This window comes from Macaca thibetana, chromosome 15 (assembly GCF_024542745.1).
Source record: "Macaca thibetana thibetana isolate TM-01 chromosome 15, ASM2454274v1, whole genome shotgun sequence".
NCBI lineage: Eukaryota > Metazoa > Chordata > Mammalia > Primates > Cercopithecidae > Macaca > Macaca thibetana.
Window position 1 is genome coordinate 72,239,643 of NC_065592.1, and position 18,675 is coordinate 72,258,317.

The 18,675-nt window shown below is 36.5% G+C and overlaps 1 protein-coding gene across 37 annotated transcripts in view; it reads left to right on the forward strand.

The window, feature by feature from the left end:
* PTPRD (protein tyrosine phosphatase receptor type D) overlaps positions 1 to 18,675 on the forward strand; it is a 2,337,809-nt gene that overhangs the window by 2,169,210 nt on the left and 149,924 nt on the right. For all 37 annotated transcript variants that reach the window (XM_050761934.1, XM_050761936.1, XM_050761930.1 and 34 more), the window contains 2 exons: positions 9,553 to 9,643; positions 15,070 to 15,279. In XM_050761934.1, coding sequence (XP_050617891.1) covers positions 9,553 to 9,643; positions 15,070 to 15,279 — 301 coding nt within the window. The remainder of the gene's footprint in view (positions 1 to 9,552; positions 9,644 to 15,069; positions 15,280 to 18,675) is intronic.

Below are 18,675 nucleotides of genomic sequence, written 5' to 3' on the forward strand. Positions count from 1 at the left end.
TACAACTCAATGAGTTTGGGGATAAGTATTTACCTATAAAACCATCAAGTCCATAGAAATATCAGTTAATTCTTGATCACCCACCCTAGTAGCAGTCAATGTTAATGTTTCAGGGATTCAGTAGTGACGGTGTGTTCTTTCTCACTGTTCTCATACAACATAGTTGATTGGAAAATTTGGACAAGCAAAGAGTTCACTGAAGCAGAGTCCTATAATAGAGAAAATTAGATAGATAAGGGAGGCTGTAGATGAGGCTCCTAACTGCGACTTATTAGTTCAGCAATCCTAGAGAAAGTGACAACTGAGGCTTTTTAAGCTGAGGCTTAAAAAGTGACAGGAAGTTAGCTGGGCCATGGGAGGAGGAGTAGAAAGACAGCCATTCACTCAGAGGATAGAGCATCTCTGATGGTGCAGAGGCAAGAGAAAGACTAGCAATTGTTATTTGGCCACATTGTACTTGTCTGCCTCTTAAGACTTTCCTGCTGGCATCCAACAAATATATATTCTATACACACTATTTTGTCAGTGCTATTTTTGGGAATAGAAAAATGACTGAGATTAAGTCCTACCTGATAGTAAGAGAATAGATTCAGAAACTAGATAATGTGAATATAATAGGGTGAGTACTGCCAGGTGTTGTGGAAACACAAATATCAAGTTTTAGCCCAACTTGGGTGTCAGGGGAGGCCTCCTGAAGGTGATCATATCTAATCTGAGTCTGATAGCATAAGAAAGATTTAATAAAGGTGAAAAAGTTACAAATAATGAAAGAACAGGGAAAAGATAGACTATAAATTCATTCCATTAAAAATCATGCATGTCTCTTCAAGAAAAGAGCAGTTGAGAGAGGAAAATAGTATAGTATATTCTTCAGCATTTACTATAAATTTACTTTTCAATACTTTCTTTTATTTATATAAAAAATGACCTTTAAGAGGCTGTTCACCAAATTGTCTTGATAAAATGTGTTAGCTATTACTGGAAATCGGCACTTTTAGCCCATTGGTGGCAAACATTAGTTTCATTTTCCAGTTTCTGAAGGAGTTGCGAATATTGCAGAATGTTTTCTACCTTTGTCAGATTTTTTTTCTTTTTTAGCTTGTTCAATTTTGTTTGTTTGTTTGTTTTATTTATGCACTTTCCCCTTCTATATTTGAAATGGGAGTCAGGAAAAAGGTAACTTTGACATCACAGAAATGAGACCATTATGAAACAGAAAAAGAAAGCAAACTATTATGGACATTTTTTGTTTTCTAGAAATGAATTAAAGATTCTCAGAAATATATTACAGCCACTTAGGGGAAGAAATGAGTGAAAGACTAAACCAGGAAAGTACTTGAGTGAGAAAAGTATCAAAGAAATGGAAAATGAAAATCAAATCTTTTAGTGAAAAGCCTTAGATGATTTCTATTTAGTAGAATTCTTAAAGGGATAATATTGTAAGGTTACTGTTCCTGTTTTCTAGATTGGTCAATGTAGCGCGGTCAGGTATTACAAGAAGCTCCGTGCCGGGTTGTGTCACTTGCAGTGGTTGGCAAGTTTAGAAATTAGGAAAGGTTGTAGCTTTTTATTCAGTATTCTGTGAGAAAAACGTGAGGAAGAAACAGAACTCATTCCAGAACTGTGGGCACGTTGCTAACTTTTATTTAGATGAAAGCTATCCAGAAAAATGCTTCCTATTTGTTTTCAAGCAAAATGCAGTTTTGGTGATTGACACCTGTTTTGTTGACCAACAGAAACCGTGCTTTCATTTCTGGCCAACTTAATCAGGAGATCTTGGCCCCTACTCCTTAACTCCTCACCACCTAAAAACAAAAGTGTTCAATGATTTCTAATTAATTTAATATCTCTTTACTTTCATACTTGGTTTTTATATTTTTTGTGTGCCAAATTAGGAGAGTTCCCTCACAGAAAGGCTAAATTTCTTTTGTAACAGCCTTAAGGATGCTGCAAGTTCTGGTATCAGGAATTCTGTGGTGCTTAAACCTTCTATTTAAATAGATTTGGGGAGCAGAATGCCAGTCAGATCTAGCAGATCAGAAGCAAGTTGTAATGACATAGGGAACTTCTGTGACTTCATAGAGCAGAATTTTACCCTGGGTATTTAAAAAATGCACAACACAGATTATACTAAGAGAAAAAACTACCAGAAGGTACTCAGTGTAAATTAATTTTATAACAACAATTTTATGTTTATAAAAAGTGGAAATGAAGAATAAGGGTATTTTATGAAATTTTAAATTTCTTTGGTCTTACTAATTTGTTCTCAACTTTTTCTTTTATACAAGAAGATTTTTATGGAAGCATGGCTTACAGTGTTGCTTCATAAGATTTGTGTTCCACTATTAGCAGCTTAATGAAGAGTAATTCATCATGTGTTTGTGAGTTAAAGTAGTAAAGGCTTAAATTTGTATAGTACTTTGCAATTTACTGAGGATATTAGGTTTCATTTAAGACTCACAATAACCCTGTGAGGTAGGTATTCTTCCTCTAATTTACATATGAGTAAAATGAGGCCCAATGGTACTAAGTGTCCTGGCCAAGATCATACAGCTGATACTGGTAGTAGTTAATAGGAACAGAGGGCAAACTAGGTGCTATGCAAAGGACGTTACACACATTAACTGATGTAATCGTCACAGGAAGGGTGCCCCTCATTTTATAGGCGAGGAACACACAATATAGACTGACTTGCCCCAGCCCACAACACAAAACCAGAGAGGAAAGACTTGAATTCAGGCAGCCTGACTCCAGAGCCCACATTCTGAACCACAGGCCCTGCCTCTGTGACCCTAAGTTTATTGGTCAAAATAGAACTTTTTTTTTTTCTAGGTCAATTGATAACTGATTAAAACTCCAAAAGAAGTAGACATAAACAGGACTGCCCCAGAGAAACCTTAGAACTAGGAGTGACCAGGCATATATGCTTGGGTACTGATCACGGAAGTGTGTGTTTAGTGTCATGAAGCAATAAAGTCAGTGGGTTACCATGAGAATTTAAGGAGAGGTAAAGCAGGAGGCTTATGCAAGGAATGACATTCATCATTAAACTCCTAGATGGATTTTTCACCTCCCAGTTAATTAACATGTTTGAGAATGCTAATACAGACTAATACAAAAAGCCTGACTGAATTCGAAGTGGGACTGCCACAAAGACCAGAGCTTGCCTTCCCATATAATTATGGGGAACTGAGCCCCTTGATGATAACATGTTAAATGAAATTAGTAAAACTTTACTTAATATAATTAAAACTCTGAAGGTTAGATTTAACTTACCTAATTAAATCTAATAGACTGGGATAACACAGCTTACTTTATAAGTAGTCAAGGGCTTTCCAGATATATTGATTCTGAAGTTATTTATTTTTCTATTACTTTAATAGTTAAAGTCTATGTTGAAAAGCTGTTTTGAGTCTAAACTCCAGGCTTGAGGCAGACAGGCAAAGCAGAATGTTGAGTTTAATTTTACCCAAAAATAAAGCTAGCTCCAAAAGCAATTTCTTTCTTTTTTTTTTTTTTTCATTTCAAGCAAGTTCTTTCAGCTCATATGATTTGGTTGATATGAATTTATAGGGCACATATTAGCTGCCCATTTCACTTCTCATATCTGAATCATCTTATCTTCCTTAATGTCCTGTGAGATTAGAACAAGGGTCACGAGTAGGCCAGTAAAGAAAAGAATGTTTGCAATAAGCAGTTATGTTTTCTAGAAACTCTGTTTGGGCATGCCATTGCTGATTTGAAGAAAGGAGAAAAAGCTTGATGAGACTGAGAGTTGAAAATTCTGATGGAGAAGAACTGCCAAATATTTTTGACTGCCTGACTTAGGAGAGATGTTAATTCCTGAGAGCCACCTATTGTACCCACTTTCTTTGCAGTGGAAGAATAATTCCATGATAAAATGGCAAAGTTAAGCAAATTTTGGGGGTATTATATGTATGTCAGCTTTAGTAATGTGCTTATAAATATATAAATTTGTTGTATAAGAAAATTTATAGATTAAAAATTATCCACAGAGACCATATAATGGGGGTAATTGGTGTAAATAAAAATCAGGGAAGATTTCGCTTAGAAAATAATCGGTTAATAGATATTTAAGGAAAAAGAATAGTTAACTAGGTGGAAGTGACAAAGTTCTAGGCAGATGGAACAGAATGATCAATGATTTAATGACAGAATGGAATAAGGCAAGGATCTTCAACCCCTGGGGCATGGATGAGTACCAGTTCCTAACCTTGTTAGGTACCTGACCACACAGCAGGAGATAAGCAGTGGGGAGGGAGCATTACCACTGGAGCGAGCCCCGCCTCCTGTCAGATCAGTGGTGCCATTAGAATCTCTCAGGAACATGAACCCTATTGTGAACTGCACATATGAGGGATTTAGGTTGCTGGCTATTTATGAGAATCTAATGCCTGATGATCTGAGGTAGTACAGTTTCATCTTGAAACCATGCCCCCAACCTCCGCCCTGTCCATGGAAAAATTTTCGTCCATAAAACCAGTCCTTGGTGCCAAAATGGTTAGGAACCGCTGGACTAAGGTAAATGCAAGAAACTGAAAGCCTATCGAGCTATATATAGCTGAGAGGGCACAGTCAGAGGGATTCAGGCAATATCCTGCTGGCCTTCTGATACCTTCTAGTCTTTATCCTAAGAGAAATGAGGATCCATTGAAATGTTTTAAAAAGTGGAAATGGCACAACAAATTTTGTACTGTGAATTGAAAATTTCAGAGACTGCACTAGAAGGGGCTAAAGTCAATAGAGAGTTGAGAGAGTAAGGTCACAGTCTGGGCATATGACATGGAATGAGGCCAGAAGAGTGGCAGTAGAGATGGAGAGAAGCACATGCACTGGAGATAGGGTTTGGAAGTGATAGAACTTGGCAATAGATTGAGTATGACACAGGAAGAGAATAAAGGCAGATTGTCAATGATAACACCCAGATTTCTGGCTTGTGCACTGAAATGGATTGTAATGCAATATTAGGGAGGATTTATTTTGCAAGGCATATTATTTTAACCACAGTAAATTTTGGGTGCTTTTGAACTCCCAATGGAGACATTAAGTTAAAGTCAGATAAACCAGTGGAATTCAGAAGAACATTCTTGGCTAAAGATATGAATCTGGAAATCATTTGCATATAGCTAAGAAATGATGCCCTGAGCTGGAATGAGATCTAGGATGAAAATAGGGTCTGGATAGAAGTTCTTGGCCAGAACCTTGAGGAATGTCACCATTGTGGCTGGGCCACAAATGATAAATTCTGCTATGGAAATAAGGTTAGTGTGGAAAGAGATATACATAGAAATAACAGAAGAATATCACAGAGAAAGGGCTCAGAATGTTTCATCGAGAGTGTTAACATCTTAAAACGTTTGCTAAGAGGTCAAGAAGGACAGAAAAGTATCAAAAACTCCCCTTTTGATATAACACTCTGGAGATGACTGAGCACCCTGGCAATGGCAGTGAGGTGGAGTGAGGAGGCAGGCGCTAAAGCCTAGTCAGCCGGGAAGTGAGGCGAAAGGGAGGCAGTGGGAGCAGCAGGAACACACAGCTATTTGCAGAATTTTGGCAGTCAGGGGTGGGAGAGAGAGAGGTGACTAGAGTGGGATGTGGTTTGTTTTGTTCTCTGTATTGCACATATTTATACATGGTTGAAAGCTAAAGTATGGGATCAAATGAGGAAGGAGAAGTTGAGCTATATGAGAGAGAAGGAGTACAATGTATGGTAAACTTCCTAAGAAAGTGAGAAGATGGAAAACAATTCAAGAGATAGTTAATGGCCTTCAAAAGTAGGGCCAGCCCTTCCACTTTACCAAAAGAAAATTTATGGTTTGTTTACAGATCTAGATAGGCTTGTAGTTTGGTGACAGATGATGAGGGAATAATTGTCTGAATCTTTGCATTTTCTCTGTACGTAAGAGATGAGGCCATCTTCTAATGGGGAGGTTTGAACGTCCAAGGTTTCAAAGTAGAGGAGAAAGTGAGAACGTTACTGTGGAAAATGGAAGGACTAGGAAATTGGAGAAGTTATTGGGAAACTAGGTAGTGGTAAGATTGCCAGGCCATGTTGAAGGCCTAACTGGGTTTGCTGATTCTCAATTTATGGCATTATTCTGCCCTGTGCTTTATTTCTCAAGTTGTGTTCAGCTCCCTGGATTCTGGCAGAGAGAATGGAGAGCATAGATTTCAGCTAAGGTAGGGTGGAGGAGACGGGCTTTGGAAAGGGAGAATTGAAGAATCTGAGAGCTTCAGTGGTACATGGGCCAGACCTATGAGGGTTGAAATCACCCAGGATGATGGCAGAGTTTGGAGAAAAAAGAAGGCCGTGAACCCTGCAAAAGAATCTTCCCTGAGAGAAAGGAGATGCTGGGGGAGGTACTAGATGGCCAAACTCAGCCAGAGAAGATCATAATATAGCTGGATTGCATGCACTTCAAAAAAGAAGGGGTTTGTTACTACCAAAGCAAGAAGGTGGAAGAAAAATACCTGCAGGAAGCTATGGGAAGCCAGGAAAGAAATCCCAAACCCTGCCTCTGAGGTTCATGGGTAGGGGAGGAGGGATAAATCCACAGCTGCCATATGAGAAAGCTGCAAAGGAATCAGGACCCTCAGGGGAGAGACGAGTTGCAGGTAAAGCAAGGAAGTTGATGTTTACAAAGCCATAGTTGCAGCGAGCACAGTTGAAATGTGTGGATTTAGACTGAGGCGAAGCTTTGTATAATACAGAATTTCAAATTGCCCCTGCCCTATTTCTTTCAATGTGCGAGAGCTGCTTTGAAGCAAGCTTCACTTTGACTGCCCTAGATGAATGCTTTAGAGATCACTGGAGAAAAAAGGTTAGGGATATCTGGCCGTACCGTTAATTAATTGCTGTGGGAGAGGCTGTTCAATTCTTATCCCAGCCACAAGTAAAATGAGTAGTTGGGGAGTGGTGCCGAAGAAAGAATGGATTTTTTTTTTTCATGTACAAGAATGGCGAATCAAAGTATGAAAGCAGAAGAAAAAAATTAATGAAACTCATCAGCTTAACCTTGATTTACAGGATTCTGAAGGAGGACAATGGTAGCGCTCTGATAATATGCAATATCATTGGTTTATGTGTAGAGCTCTTCTGACTTCAAGCAGTTGGTAGTGAAAAGCAAGAGGTTCCTTGACAAGTGTGTTTATCAAGCACATCTGCAGTGTGATTTTGTACGCTCAGTTGCAGCTCTGTCATTCTCCTCCATACTCATTTAACATGATGGACTTGTTTGGCAAATCCGTCAGGTAGTGGGAGGACAGGAAGGGGGGAAGCTTACTCTGGATCATAAAATAAAAGATATTGGTCTCTGTCACACACTCCAACTCTGCCTTCTCCTCATCCTCCTTGATCAGTATGATTATTTGTAGTAAAGAAAATGAATGGCTAGGTGGTATAATCCTGTGTATCTGTTGATTAGTTGCTCAGGGCACCATGGAGAAAGGATTGTGGTGTACTTGTCTGGTTTGACTTGAATTCTCGATTAGGGGGAAAAGAAGTTTGACAAGTTCTTTAACCTGCAGCTCACGGAATTTCATGGAGTCTTACTGAACAAGATAGTTCAGATGCATCTCTCCAACCGTGATGTTCATACTAGCCAGTAGCAGCTGGCATTTATTTACTGCTATATACACACTGTGCTGAGCACATTCGGTGTATTTCCCCCCATATCACAGCCTGGTATTTTTTACTCACATATTTCAGAATGTATAACTGAGATTCTTGGGTCTAAGCCCAAGATCAACCCAAACTCTCAGCCAGACATATCTCCAAGTGCCATATTCTTCTCCAGAACGCTCTAGAGCAGTGCCGTCCAACAAATATAATGAAAGCCACGTGTGACATTTTAAGTTTTCTAGTAGCAACAGTGAAAAAATAAAAAGTGGGTGAAATTAATTTTAATAATTTATTTGACCTAATATATCCAGATTATTATTTTATCATGTCATCATTAGTTTAAAAATTATTACTGAGATACTTCACACTTTTAATGCTACGTCTTTGAAATGCAATGTATCTTTTACATTTGCAGAGGGTCTCAGTTTGGGCTAGTCACATTGGCAATGCTTGATGGCCCCCAGGGGCCAGTGGATACCGTACCGGACAGCTCTGCTCTAGACCCTTAATGAAAACAGAGTTTTTAATCACAGAGAGTTTGCTGAATTTGTTACAGGTTTTGCTTTGAGATGAGTAGAAAGAGGCCTTCCTGGCCTCTATGGTCTCTGTGACTGGTCTCTGATTCAGTGTGACATAGGGTTGGGAGTGTCCTTCCTCTTGTTTCTTTGTCCTGTGTGGTGGCCTCCTCTTTTAAAGGTATGTGGGTATGTTTGGGTCCGTGTGTGTGTTCATTTTCACAGTAAATCTCCATGAAGTGTATGGAGTCCTTAGAAAATACATTATGATACATAGAGTAAATAAGAAAAAGAAACAGATCGCTGCCACCATTAAGATAAATGTAGCTTTGCGTCCCATTACTATCTGTTTTAATTTGGCAATTATTTAATTGCTACAGATCTGTCTTTTTTGCCTGTGACCAATCCTTGTAGCTTTATAGGCTATACCTAGGCTTTGCTGAAAGAATTTCTCTATAGGAGGACAAAACCAGATTATGTATTTAATATAGTACCTGAGAAGTAGGAAGTGATTAATGTTATTATTATACAGTATGTTCAAAGTCCTTGTATAGTTACTACTAAAGATCAGTATGAGCAGAATCCCTAAACAGGAATATGAAAGCAGAGTATATTCTATACTGAAGTGACAAAACAGCTTTGCAAATAACCCATACCTATTTGTGGATGGGTGCCTTTATACATTCCTTAAATTTTAGTTGACCATTCTCAGTGTAAGGATTCAGTTACTTTTGTCTTTTCGTATAGATGTCATTATATTGATAGCTATTTCGAAGGCCCTTAAGTTGTGATTTTCTCCAATTTTCTGAGGTACTTACCTTGAGGTTTGCAGTTTGATGGGTAGAAAAAGAAGGGAATTTTTAATGTCTTACTCTATGCAATTATACCTAATTTTTGTTACTTAAAAAATTTTAATTCAAATAAAGAAGCATTTTAGGTTTGTATAAACAACAGTACTAATAGGTATTTATGTGACCTAGGAGTAGAATTTTTCTTATGCACCCCCCTTTTAAAAACATCTTCTTATAAATTAATGTCATAGAAAATATTTGGTTCAGCAGCTCATGGTGGTAGATTGCAATATTCCAGCTTTGTATGTGTCCAGCACCAGGGCCCTAACAAACTGTGCCTGCTCTGTTTATGATACCTAATAAAGAGCAGTCAACCATGATGATATTACCATACAAGATCATTGCAATCACACATAAACGTCTTCCCATGTTGTTTTTAAAATTGAACAAACAGGTGGTTATTTGTCATTAATGTAAAAAATGGATAAGTCACCCCATATCCATAATTTGCCTTCAGCCTCACTGTTCTGTGGAAGACTTAAGGGTATATCCACATTTTCCTCCTTTGAACTAACCTAACTTTTATCTATTCATTCTTGTGCAGAGGTTACTACATAATAATCGTGCCTTTGAAGAAATCTCGCGGGAAATTTATCAAGCCATGGGAGAGTCCAGATGAAATGGAATTAGATGAGGTAACTATGTTATTGTTGGCTATGTCTTTCATTAGTTATTTAATTTGCTGCATATCCACCCCCTCCCTTTGAGGCCTTTCAGGATCTAATCTGGGTGCTGGCTTCTCCATACCTAGCTGGTTGGATGGTTCAGTACTGTGGGCATGCTAACCCCTGGGGATCCCAACAAAGATCCTTTGGCTTTAATTAAAAAACATTAAGCTGCAATAAAGCTTACAACCTGTCTAATATTTGTTGGCCTTAATATTTTGCCCCTTGCCCCTTGTAAAACATGATGCAGAGGTGTGGAAGGTGAAGTGAATTGTCAGCAAAGACTTAATCACCATTGATATAAATCCCAAGGTCCCCTTCATTAGTGCAACAGTTGCTGAGGCTGTTACAAACACCAAATTGCAATTTGCAGCAGAGTTCATCTGACCTACTATATATGGTCTTGACCAGTTTCTTGCAGAATTCTGTTGATTACCAAGTGTTTGCCTTATTCTATGTTCTGTAGGTTTTCAGGGTCAAAAATGTATTTAACAATAGAGAAAACAACACAAATCACAAAATTGTGAGCAAAGCAACATATATAGAACAAGAAACAACAAATACTAAACATATAATGTGGATTTCCAAAATCTTGCGACAGCAGGTGCATTATAATTGGTACTCTTCTTGTGTAAGGACATTTTTGAAAGGTAATGCATAACATGAAGAACAAGGCATAATTATTACATACTTCTATTTAGATAAGAAAATATGATCCAGAAGTGTTGAGCTAGATGCCCAGAGGACCACAGCAAGTTAATGAGTAGAATTCACATTTTAAAATATGGAAGAGCCTTTGTTATTTTAACATGATGCTGTTTTCAATCAGTTCATAAGGCAAATAACCGTAATGCCCCCATTTGGAAAACATGAGATTTTAACTTATTGGGTTTACTTATAGCATAGGCCACATCTTGTAGTACAACCTTTTATTTCTAGGTATCTCTTCTACCTCAAATTAGTACAAACAGAGCAAGGAAAAGAATAAATTCCCTACCTACATTACAGAGAGGTGATGTTTATTTCATATCTATGTCTGTACAAAGGAGACTGTGATCTGACCAGAAAGGTTGTTAGCTTTCTTTGGCAGACATATGTCATCTCTAGAAGTGGGATTTATGTTATCACTGGCTTCATTTATCTGAATTAAATTTGATCAAGTTCAGATGAGGAGATGAGTTCAAGGTTAGGCCTATGCTTTTCTGTCACCAGTGATTAGATGAGCATTGGGGCTGTGTAAAATGAGACATTATTTCAATAATGTCATCAAGTAATTTAGATATGTTATTAATTTAATTGTTTTGTGTTGATGGTAAAGGAACAAAATCATTATTCTGCGATATTGAGAAAATAGTAATCCTTTAACTGAAAATGCAGAATGATCAGCTGGTCTTTTCTAAGCATTTTGAAGCCAAACATGATTTTACTTGCAACTGACTAATCAGTTAATCTTGATACATTCTTTACTATTTTAATTGGTTCTCAGCTGAATTACAGAAGTGTCATCATTCCGTTTAAGTTGGAATGGGATTTAAAGTGCAAAGGCAACTTGTAGATCTATGAATTGTTCTACCTATTAAAAAAAAGTTTTTAAGACATTGAGAGCCAAGCCAAAATGACATCAGATACTTTTAAATAATAAGCTTTCCTTAGAAGTAAAACCATTTGGTAGTAAGTAATAGAAAGTGGTTCTCTTTTATAGCCACGTTTTAACCTCCAAAATGCACAGCAACACTAATGGATTAAAGTATAGGGCTATATGACTTTGAACTTTCTTGCAATTAAATTCTATGGGTCTCTGCTGCTGATTCCCATAACAAAGGGTCATTTTAATCATCCAAGTTGTGGTGCATTAATCTGTATAATAGTTTGATAAAGAACATTTTATTAATTCAAAATTTTGGGGTTGGGATAGGTTGTTTCCCACTTTTCTTACTGATATAATTGAGACCACATTGTAGAATTAATGGTGGAAGAAATAAGATATGCATTGACTGGAAAATGAAAATTATTTCTGATAAGTAAAGTCCTTGATATATCTTCTGGAATTACCTCAATAATCTTGTAACCATTGTGGAGGGGAGCAAATGAAAGTAGGCTATGGCCTCACTTTATGCTTACTCATCCAGTTTTTGATCCCTACAGACAGTTTTTTGCTTCTTTTTTTTAATAAAAGCATTGTAGTAATTTTATCTATAGCTTGGTACTGCCAGGTTTGACAAAGCAGTGTTCCTCTCTTAAATGTATTTGATCAAGTAATTTTTCAGAAAGGCCTATAATTCAAATTGTTGGAACCATATCATTGACTAGAATAGTGGCCTAAGGGAATTTCCACACATATGCCTCATACCTAGGCCCATAAAAAATTGAAAGAGGCTTTCCAAACAGTATTACTCTCAAAATTATCTTCTGAGTTCATTTATCCTTTGTTACGGGGATGATCTCCACATGATAAATTTATAAACTGAAACTCCTATTGTCAAGGTCAAACTGGGCAGAGCAGACATTGATAGTCAAAATGAATTTGGAGCAGAATGACTCCCAAAATGTTAGTGATATTTAATTCAGAGCAGGTCATGTAATATATCATGAGTTGTTCATTGCATTGTACTTCAAAGGCTTGTCGTAAAATAATGTGGTCATTTGTGGTTGTAACTGTAACATGCTGGCTAACTTTGGTGTCATCTGAGCCCATTTGAACCATTTGACCTGTGACATAGGAAGCACCCTACAGAGATTAGAGCAACCTAAAGGGGCAGAGTGATGTTCCAGGTTTGACTTTAATGAATGACGGCACTGGATCTAAGAATACCCAAAAGCTCAAATATTTTATTCTGAATTACTTCCTATAAGTCTTCTAAAGAAATCCTAGCAGAAAGTGATTGTGGGAATGACAATGATATGGATGAATTATGACTATTAACTGCATCTGCAATATGAATAAAATCAAGGTAGGGTTTGATCAGTGAAGTAGAAGAGGGGACACAGTCACATAAACAACTGGTGATAAATGTTTTTGATTACCCAACTTTAAAAAGCTGTTCGGCACATCTGCAGTGCATTTTCCTTCTTGGTGTAATAGGCTACTATCCTTTACTACATATCAACAATAACCTGTGTAATGACACTTCAATTATAATATTGCATTAAATATTTGGCATCAGATTTTTTAAATTAGCATATGAAAAGAATCAAGAAAAAAGAAATAACACATTCATCTGTCTTGATATAAGCAGATACATAAAAATTATATGTATAAATACACAGAGTTAGAACAATTTAGAGTATCAGAACTTAAACATTATATTTCCTTATGATATTGTATAATAATTAAGTAAATTAAATTATCGTTGAAAAAATCTCTAGCATGGAATTTCATTTTATTTCACTAATTGAGTCTAATTATATATTGAGACTTTCTATTGTGCCCCAGTTTCTTCATTTATAAAATGAGGATTATAGTAGCCATGCTTATAGGGTTATTATGAGGAGTAAATTGGAGCTGATGCATGTTTAGGATCCCTAGAACAGTGTCTGGCACTCAGTAATTGCTTAGTAAATGAAAACTATTATTGTTATAATTATCCTTATTATAAGTAAAGCTAAATTTTACAATAAGATTGAAAGACAGTGCTAACTTTCTGGCCTTGTGTTTTTACTGGCCAGTTGGTGCATAATTGATCAGCATAACTGAATTTATTATGGGATGGTCCAAATTTGCTAATCAAGTGATGCCCAATCTACCGTGGTTTTCCGAAAACAGCTCACATTTCATGTAATTTTAATTGCATCAGTAAACTCAAATTAACAGAAAATTTTAGCACGTTATAAATTAAATATTATTGAAATCCCAGCACTTTGGGAGGCCGAGACGGGCGGATCACAAGGTCAGGAGATCGAGACCATCCTGGCTAATCCGGTGAAACCCCGTCTCTACTAAAAAAAAAAAAAAAAAAAAAAAAAAAAATACAAAAAAAAAAAAAATTTCCTATAACTGAAAGACCGGTTTTTAACATTTTTAGGATACAATTTTGAACCAGCTGAGCACATTTACTACTCCCAGTGTAGAAGGGACTGTAACGTACCATCAGATCCCTAACAGAAGGATTCAGTGTTTCTCCTATAAACAGTCTGAAGCCATTTTATCACAGAAGCTTAGCCTTGATCATGCCAGGCTCTCATTCTACTAAGTAGAGATCACTACTTTGGCTTTCACTAGATCATTTCTATTTACAAAAACAGGAATAGTAATTAGTTTTGCTGCACCGTTTCCATCAGTATCTTAATTTTGTTTATCAAGATGAAGACAGGGTTCATTCCATTTTCCAGTTCGTCCTCAAATATGTAGACTTTTCTATTAATACATAGATATTAAAATAAATAAAATAAAAAATTATTTCTGAGAAACTGGCAAAAAGATTGCTGCTTACATCAACAGGCATCCCAGACTAATATAGATCTTTCCTTTGTGAAGCCCTGTGAAATACCAATTTTAATTGGATGTCAAGGTAACTTTGAAATCAGTGTTCATAACCACTGTTAGTATGATTTTCTTGTAATAAAGGAGTCAATGAAAAACAATAGATTATCAAAAAATAAATTCTACCTCTTTTCTTTAGAAATACATGAAGGATCTGTATATACATGTGCATGTGTGTTTTCTTCAAGGTAGTACTAAAATTAATTTTCATCTACCTTGCCTATATTATCTGACAAGATATACACACTCCCAAGAAAGGTCGATTCTAGAAAAAGTTGACTCCATGATCAAGTATAAGGAAGTGCACTCCAATTGCCTAACCAGGGAGCTAAGTCAAGCCAGAAATTGGTAAATGAGTAACAATGTGTATTTAATATGTGTATATTAAAAATTGTTTGTTGGATTCTGCTTCTGCTGATTTGAGGGAATTTGTGTCATATGAATTATCTAATTACTAAAAGCAATCTAAACTGGCACTAACCTCTTCTAAAATGAGGCTGTATTTAAAGATTTAGATGTCTTTGTCTGAGGTTACAACTTGTTTAATAAATCTCCTACAAGGCAAGGCTTTTATGAATCAAGCTGACTTTTTTCCTTAGACAAGTTATGATGCACTATTGCCCTTCGAGAGAATTTCATTAGTGTAGGAAATGAAATGAGCTACAGTAAAGGATCTAATTGCCCCGTGTTTATAGCCTAGACCTTATAATAGCAGTCCAGTATCTTACCTTAACAGGAAGAGAAGCATTTGAAATATTGAGAGAACTGAGATTTAGTGACGCTGATGTGCTATATGAAATGTGAACAAATTGCATTTGAGTTGTTCCCAGTGCTGAATTAATTTCTCTCATTAAATTATCAATAAGTTGGGTTATTATTTACAGTTCTTTTTCTGTTTCTCCCTTTTTTCCTTAAGCTGCTTAAGGAGATATCTAGGAAGCGCAGAAGCATCCGTTATGGGAGAGAAGTTGAATTAAAGCCATATATTGCCGCTCACTTTGATGTCCTTCCCACTGAATTCACCCTGGGGGATGACAAGCATTATGGTGGATTTACAAACAAGCAACTCCAAAGTGGTCAAGAATATGTCTTCTTTGTGTTAGCAGTAATGGAACATGCAGAGTCTGTAAGTTAATTATGATGGCATCTCTTTCCTATGGTATGCTTATACATTTTCACTGGAATGTGGTTATTTAGGGATTTGTAGGTATATTCATCCTCTATTTCTCATGAACTGTTATTAACTTAAGTGTAATAACAGGCCGCCGACTCTTTGGACATTGCTGAATATACTCCCCAAGACTGAATTACAAATGAGACTGTGTCTCTGATGAAGGAAATTTACGTGGCCCTCTACTTTGTGAAGTTCCAGACCAATAGGATATGGTTCCTGATACCTTTTGATGTAACACAAATATTATCGTGTTAGAACCAGCATTGCTCACAATCTTCTTCCCTCATCCTTTCAAAATGACTGCTGTCAAGAAAAGGAAACTGCTCTCATCTTGCATAATACCTGATTTACATTAGCCCCTGTGATTGCAATGGGAACTCACAAGCTCAGCCATTCAATATGGCATATTTCTGAAAATATTGGCTTTGGGGGTGATTGTATTTATTCTCCTATATTTGCCAAGTGAGACTACAGTGCCTCTACCTAGATTCATGAGGAAGGTCTATCTAGAAAGAGGCAAATACAACAGCTTCTTTAATTCTAGAAATTTCTGAGTGACTTTATCAGTGAACAGCTGAGGAAGTTATAAAATAATTTAATAAAAGAGAGCATTCCTAAGGTATTCTAAATAATGAATTTTCTTCTGTTATGTAATCCATCTTGCTTATATGTCATTTTATGTTTCAGTTGCTTTGAATATTTAAAAAAAAAGGGGGGGAGAGCTATTGTAGATAGGAAGGGGGTGAATTTTGAAGTGGCAGTTCACATGAACATTTAATATACATATTCTAAACTTCATTTATGTAATCAGCGTCTATATATGACAGGTGTGATAACTCTGAGCCAGTCATTTCCTGAATAGAAGCAGCTCATGATGTATCAAAGATTTCTCCACATCAGATGTTAGGGTATACAGTGGGGCCTCTCTTCAAGTGACTGAAAGAATTATCCCATGGAAAATCAAAACACAAAGGCAGCCCCTCTGCCTGGTTTACCTTTGTGCTCAGAATGTCATTTGAAAACAAAGTGATGGTCTTCCTGGAATTTTAATGTACAGATATGCTTTCTCTTTCTAGTTGAAGGTTTTAAGGCAGAACATCAAGGGAATGAAATGTTAAGAAATCATCTTTTTCTTTTATTCAAAAATGACTTTTAAATATTTGAGAGGAATTTTCTTTTAATAGCTCTAGGAATGTTTCAAAAAGCACACTTAGAGCATTGAGGTAGATCAGAGAATCTAGCAAAGGAGAGGAATCTCATTCAATCCTGCAGACTGAACCACTGAACTACACACTCTGGTTTCTGATGTCTTCCGCTAGTGTCTAAATAGGTCACAACTCGTGAAGAGTCTGCCCCTTTCTTTAGTATGTCATCTGCTTGTTAATTATAGAATTAAGATTTTTTTACATGTGTTAATGAAGTTGCCCCTTTATTCTGTCATCTTTCTCAGCCTTGCTTCCAAATATATATGATATTTATTTCCTTTATATATCAGAAATATTTTCAGGCCTGGAAGAGACTTGTATCCAGCTAGAGTTGTTTTGCAATAATAAAGCCTTTGTGTAAGCCTCAAATTTCCGTAACAGATTATAACAATGTTCCAAGGGTAGACTGGTCATTTGCAAAGAGAAAACGCTTTTCCCTCCCTCTCAAAGACACAAGCTATCCCCTAATCTATTGTCTCACATTAAGAATGTCAGATTACTGGTTTGGAATGATCCAAAATTTAATCTCTTCTCTTACTCCCATACATAAGAAATTATATTTTTCATGAGGCTGGTATCATTTTATGACTTCGTTTTCTTTTCATTTTCATACATCTCTGTTTCTTGAATGGGTTGGAAATCTATGTTCTTTGGGAAAACCTATGCTTAGACTTCCATCTCAATGGACCATGATTATTATCTTAAAGGTTCTTGGTAAAGAATTTCAAATCGGACAGTTTTGCCTAGTTCTGTCTACCAAACTATTTTAGCATTGCCTACAAAATGGAGTGGGTATCGTATAAACCAAAACAATGATATAAAGAATCATGTAACTTAAATACATAGTTCTTTGCCAAGTCCTTTGTGTCAATCCTTATACCATATACATCCTTTTTTTTTTTTTTTTTTTTTTTTTTTTTTTTTGCTGCCTCTGAGAGGCTTGGACATACATACTGGGATTCCATCTTCTTTTAATGCATTAGAAAATCTGAAAATCTAGTCAGTCTGTTTCCTGGGCACAATGACGAAAATGAGAAAGAAGAGTAGTATACAAGCATTCAGTGGGACATCTGTTCTCCTGCTTGATGGCCGAGCTCATTGTACTTAAATTCAGAATAGATGCCATAAACTAAATTTTTTAAAGATGCAGGTTAAAACATTTAAGTATATGTACTGATCATGAAAAATGAGCATATATACTGATGTCTTGACAGTTTCAGTCATTTGAAAAGATGAACATTTTTTGTCTTATTCAGCCAAGATTTGTTGAGAACCCACTAAGTACAAGGTTCAGTGCTAGCTGCTTTAAGCATATAAACACAAAAAATATATAAATCCCTGCCTTCTAGGAGTTTGTAGTTTCACCAAAGAAAATGAAGTATGTATACAAATAAAAAGCCAAAATAGAGTTTGGTGAGTGCCATTAAAAACAAAAACAAAAACAAAAATAAGGACTAAATAAAAATTTAACTGTATTATTTGTACCTTTTTTTTTTTTTTTTTTTTTAGAGGGGAATGACCGATCACTGCCAGTCAGTTAAAAAGGGGTGGTTTCACTGGAGGCAGTATTCAAGTGGAGGCCTGGAGAGTTGTTGTTCAATTTCAGGAGCTAAATGTTGTGGAACTTGTGAGGGAGTTGAGGAGCAAGAATAGAGCATTTAGGGAGTAGTAGCAAGAAGCCCACTGTGATGGAATGTGTTGTGTGTTGTAAGCAGGTTTACAGTAAAATTGTGGATGCCCTTGAGAATCGTGCTAAGTTATCTATGTTTTATTTGGGAATCTCAAGAGAGCCTCTTGAAGGCTTTATAGTTGCAGTTTAGGATGATACCTCTAGCAGCAGTGGAGACTATTAGAGGAAGGAAGAAACTTGGTATGGTTAGGAGCACATAAGTAAGGTCCTAAAGAAAAGTGAGACTAGAAGGAGAGCAGATGGACCTGGGGGTCACTGATAAGCTAAAATCAGTGTTTCCAGTCTATTCCTGTTTCTATAAGGTAAAATCAGTATCCATTCCTAGATACTGAGAGGATGAGAGAATTTGGGAAGTCAGGAGGAAGGGAAGTAGTATCTGGAAAAAATTAAATTCATACTTAATTTGAACATATATGTAGGGGGTCTCTAGAAATGATTGGAAATGAAGATCTG